General features: G+C 42.7%; 1 protein-coding gene across 1 annotated transcript; it reads left to right on the top strand.

Moving 5' to 3' along the window:
* Nucleotides 1-499: 499 nt before the first annotated feature.
* Nucleotides 500-3,575, top strand: LOC100945017 (olfactory receptor 5T3-like). The gene is made up of 2 exons (XM_012813144.2): nt 500-505; nt 2,604-3,575. The coding sequence occupies exons 1-2, from the start codon at nt 500-502 to the stop codon at nt 3,573-3,575; spliced, it is 978 nt and encodes a 325-aa protein (XP_012668598.2).
* The last annotated feature ends 600 nt before the right edge of the window (nt 3,576-4,175 follow it).

The raw sequence follows: 4,175 nt of genomic DNA, 5'->3' as shown, positions 1-4,175 counted from the left end.
TTTGAGATACCACAATTGTGAAAGGTGAAGACAATTCTATTTGGACTCGAAAAGCCTGTATTAAAACCTCAAATTGGCACTCAGTGACAGCACTGCCTGTGATCACTTTAGGATTTTGACCTGGTGTTTTTTTTTTAGTTTTCCTTGCATCTGAATCCTCTTCCCTGAGCCTAGGGCTGATGGGTTTGTAGCACCTGATCTACTTTGCTGGGAACTGTCGTTCTTAGTGAGAAGAAGGAGCCATCCCCAAGGCAGCACTTTGGCATTCTAGTCTGGAGACTGCCCTGGATGGGAAGGGCAGGTGCAACAAAAGCCTGTGAGCAGGTGTCTGTTTTGTTCCACAGCCTGTGTTTGTCTCAGTTCCAGCCAGTGCTGGATGTTCTCCCCGTGGAGTGGTGGGTTGTTCCCCAGGCTGCTGTTTGGAGGTCAGCCTGAAGGGTGAGCAAGGCCCTTTTCACAGATGCCTATGTTACAGGATATTTCTCTGCCTGGGTAGACCATGGAGGTAATAGTGGCAGCCGGATGAAGCTATCTTGGCAGTGTTGTGAATCCAAGATGTGGTCATTTACTCCAACTAGGTTCAGTTGTGATGGTAGCTCAAGGCTGGCAAATCCCTGCCAGAGCATTGGACAGGGAAAAATTTTCATTAAGCCATGGTATTTGATGGCATGGGGAGGCTGGGGCCAGATCAAGGGCAGTAGCAATGAAGTCTGGGGGTTGGAGCCTGGGGCCAAGAGACAGTGCTGAAGCTGAGGAGTCAGAGCTGTGGGCTCAGGAGCAGTGGGAACCTTGGAGCCTGCACGGGAGCCGAGAGCCAGGGCAGAAGCTACATAGACTGGGCCTCAAAGTCTGAGAACAGTATAAGGACTACAGAGGTGAAGCAGTGTGGGACCTGGGGGCAGTGTGGAGATCATGGATGTGAGCCTGCTGGACTGGGGCCACTGGATGGCCAGGGCTATCCCACTGACCTTGTCCCATGAAGTCAGCCACTGTAAGTCCAGCAGGTGGGCATTTGTCTCCCCCATTCTGCACTCTGTTCTGAGGGAGGGTTGCTCAGTTTTCCAGCACAGAGCATGGCATGGGAGAACTTGTACTCCACCTCCTCTCTTCCCCACCCAGTGAGGGTGATACAGGGTGGCAGCAGCAAACCCAGCCACTTGCACATCAGGCTTCCTGTACCTGAGAGTTTGAATGGTGTCAATTGCAGAAACTCTGGAGTGGAAGCCTCCAGGTCTTTGCTGCACTTGCTTTCTAGCATAATTTCACTCTGCCCAGATTCCAAGCTGTTTCTGATGAGTCCACAGGTCAGGGCACGGTACCTGTCTGGGGACAGGGGAGCATGTGGAGTCCCGGGACTGTTTCTTCCTGTCCTCCCCTAGGTACTGTCTAGTCTTGTAGATTAAATGACCTATTACCTTGTCCTGCACTTTGAATGTCCCCCATCCTTTCTGCAGTGATTCACAATGGTCTTCGCAAGTTAGCCCATCCATAAGTAGACATCCACTTGTAACTTTCAGTCCTCTCTTTAATGTGATATATGTATGGTGCTTTGAATCCCCCATCCTTCTGCCTTTCTGATGATTGTGTCTTTTTAATAGTAACTTCTATAAACAGTTATTATTGGGTGGTATTTATTTTATGGTAGTTTTTGAAACTCTGTCATACCCAGAATATATTAAAGAAACAGGTGGTGCCTGTGGCTCTATGGAGTAGGGCGCCAACCCAAGCTGCCGGAGGTGGCAGGTTCAAACCCAGCCCCGGCCAAAAAAAAAAAAAAAAGAAACAGTTGTGTGAGTTTTTTGACATTAATATATGAAATAACATGCTCCAAGACTTTCCTGACATAATGAGCTAGTAAATTGAGACATTGACAATATAGTAAATTTGAAAACCAATAATTGTTAAAAAATACCAGGCAAAATCAAACAATGGGCAACTTGATGATGTTTGTTTCAGAAAAGAAATGTGAAAAACTGAAATAAAAAGAAACAAAAAGACCAATGACAAACAGGTTTGGATTGTGAACAAGGTACATTTACCTTCAGAATCCTGTCTGTTCAATCACTATTCCAAACATTCTAATGCAATAGAATAATTACCAACAGAAAGGACTTGAAATGTATTGGTAAGAAAGGTGGCCTTGCAGGACAAATTGAAATGTAAGTATAAATCATCCACTTTCTAGTGAGTTAGGAGTATTCAAATATTAGATAATAAATGATCATCACATTGTTTTTTCTTATTTAAATTCAACCCATATTTGGATGTAATTACACATGATCATTCCCACCTTATAAATAGGAACATTAAGGAAAGTCATTCCATGGGCTTTGTAGAAACTTACTTGGCACTGTAGTCTGTCTTCATTGATTTTAACAGGTACAAAAATAGGCCATAGTAAATTTGAAAGAAAATGAAGTGAATGAATTAATTTTTTCAATTTTGTCAAACAGAGTATTTCTTCCAGTTGGAGCCAACGTCTTCATCACTACTAATCCTTTCTCTGAAAAGGGTTTCATTTTTCCTTTTCAAGAAACAAACCTGGGGATGTAATGGGATGGACAAGATTTACATTGGATATTGCTCTTAGAATCCAGAAATAGCAAATTTCAGGGTTGCTTTCAGCTATGGACTTACATGTGAAGAATCGGTTGGAAAATATGACTGAAGTCACCATGTTTATACTGATGGGCTTCACAGACAATTTTGAGCTGCAAATCTTCCTGTTTTTATTGTTTTTGGCAATCTATCTGTTCACTCTGATAGGAAATTTGGGTCTGGTCTTACTGGTCATTGCGGATTCCCGGCTCCACAACCCCATGTACTACTTTCTCAGTGCTTTATCATTCGTGGATGCCTGCTATTCTACTGTTGTCACCCCCAAAATGCTGGTCAATTTCCTGGCAGAGAACAAAGCCATTTCATTTGTTGGCTGTGCAACACAGTTGTTTCTATTTGGTACTTTTGGGACCACAGAAAGCTGTCTGTTGGCTGCGATGGCTTATGACCGCTATGTAGCTATCTACAACCCTCTCCTGTATGCTGTGACCATGTCACCCAGAGTCTACATGCCACTCATCACCACCGCCTATGTCTGTGGCATTCTGCATGCTACTGTACACACTGTGGCTACGTTCAGCCTCTCCTTCTGTGGATCCAATGAAATTAGACATTTCTTTTGTGACATCTCTCCTCTTCTTGCTATTTCCTGTTCTGACACTCACACAAACCAGCTCCTTCTCTTCTACTTTGTGGGTTCCATTGAGATAGTCACTGTCCTGATTGTCCTGATCTCTTATGGTTTCATTCTGTTGGCAATTGTGAAAATGCATTCTGCGGGAGGGAGACAAAAAGTGTTCTCTACTTGTGGTTCTCACCTAACTGGAGTGTCAATTTATCATGGAACAATCCTCTTCATGTATTTGAGACCAAGTTCCAGCTATGCATTAGAGCATGACATGATACTGTCTGTATTTTACACCATCATGATTCCCATGCTGAATCCCATCATCTACAGTTTGAGGAACAAAGATGTAAAAGAGGCCATCAGAAGAGTCAGAAAGATTGGTGGGTGATGCATTTTCTGCATTAAACATAAAGATGTAAATGAGGCTCTGAAAAGTGTATTGAGAAAAGTTGGGTCCTGGGTAGAGTTTTTGACATGAGCACACTTGAGAATAATAATGGGTGTCAGTTCGTGTGTCTATCATCGTAATACTTATTGAGAATGTGTGTAAGCATCAACAAAAGCAAATACAAAATACAAATTAGAAAATAACCTATACCTGGTTGCTATGAATGACTACTCACAGACCTAAAAGCTAGCCTATTTTATTGCGGGGATCCTTGTTTTAGGTTGCTGTGTCCCTGCTCAGGTTCTAATCCTGTCATTGTGCTCTCTTTATGGGGGACAGCCTTGCATTTGTTATCATTCAACAAAGTTTACATCTGGAAAACAAGACCCAGAAAACAGAAACAATCTCACTTGAATTAAGCCCACATGGTCAACTTTGTCCATTGCACTACATTTATTTTTGTTCTAAGATTTGCTTACATGAAGAATCATTAAGAGTGGACACTGACTTTCCTTTGAAAATCCAAGTGTCTTCCTGGAGGAATGATTGTCTTCTGCTAGAACAATGCATCAACATGTATTAATAAACACAATGTTTCTT

This window comes from Otolemur garnettii, unplaced genomic scaffold (genome assembly GCF_000181295.1).
Source record: "Otolemur garnettii isolate 467f Iridium unplaced genomic scaffold, OtoGar3 scaffold00247, whole genome shotgun sequence".
Classification (NCBI taxonomy): domain Eukaryota; kingdom Metazoa; phylum Chordata; class Mammalia; order Primates; family Galagidae; genus Otolemur; species Otolemur garnettii.
The sequence above is the reverse complement of the archived record's forward strand: the minus strand, read 5'-3'. Positions and strand labels throughout refer to the sequence as shown.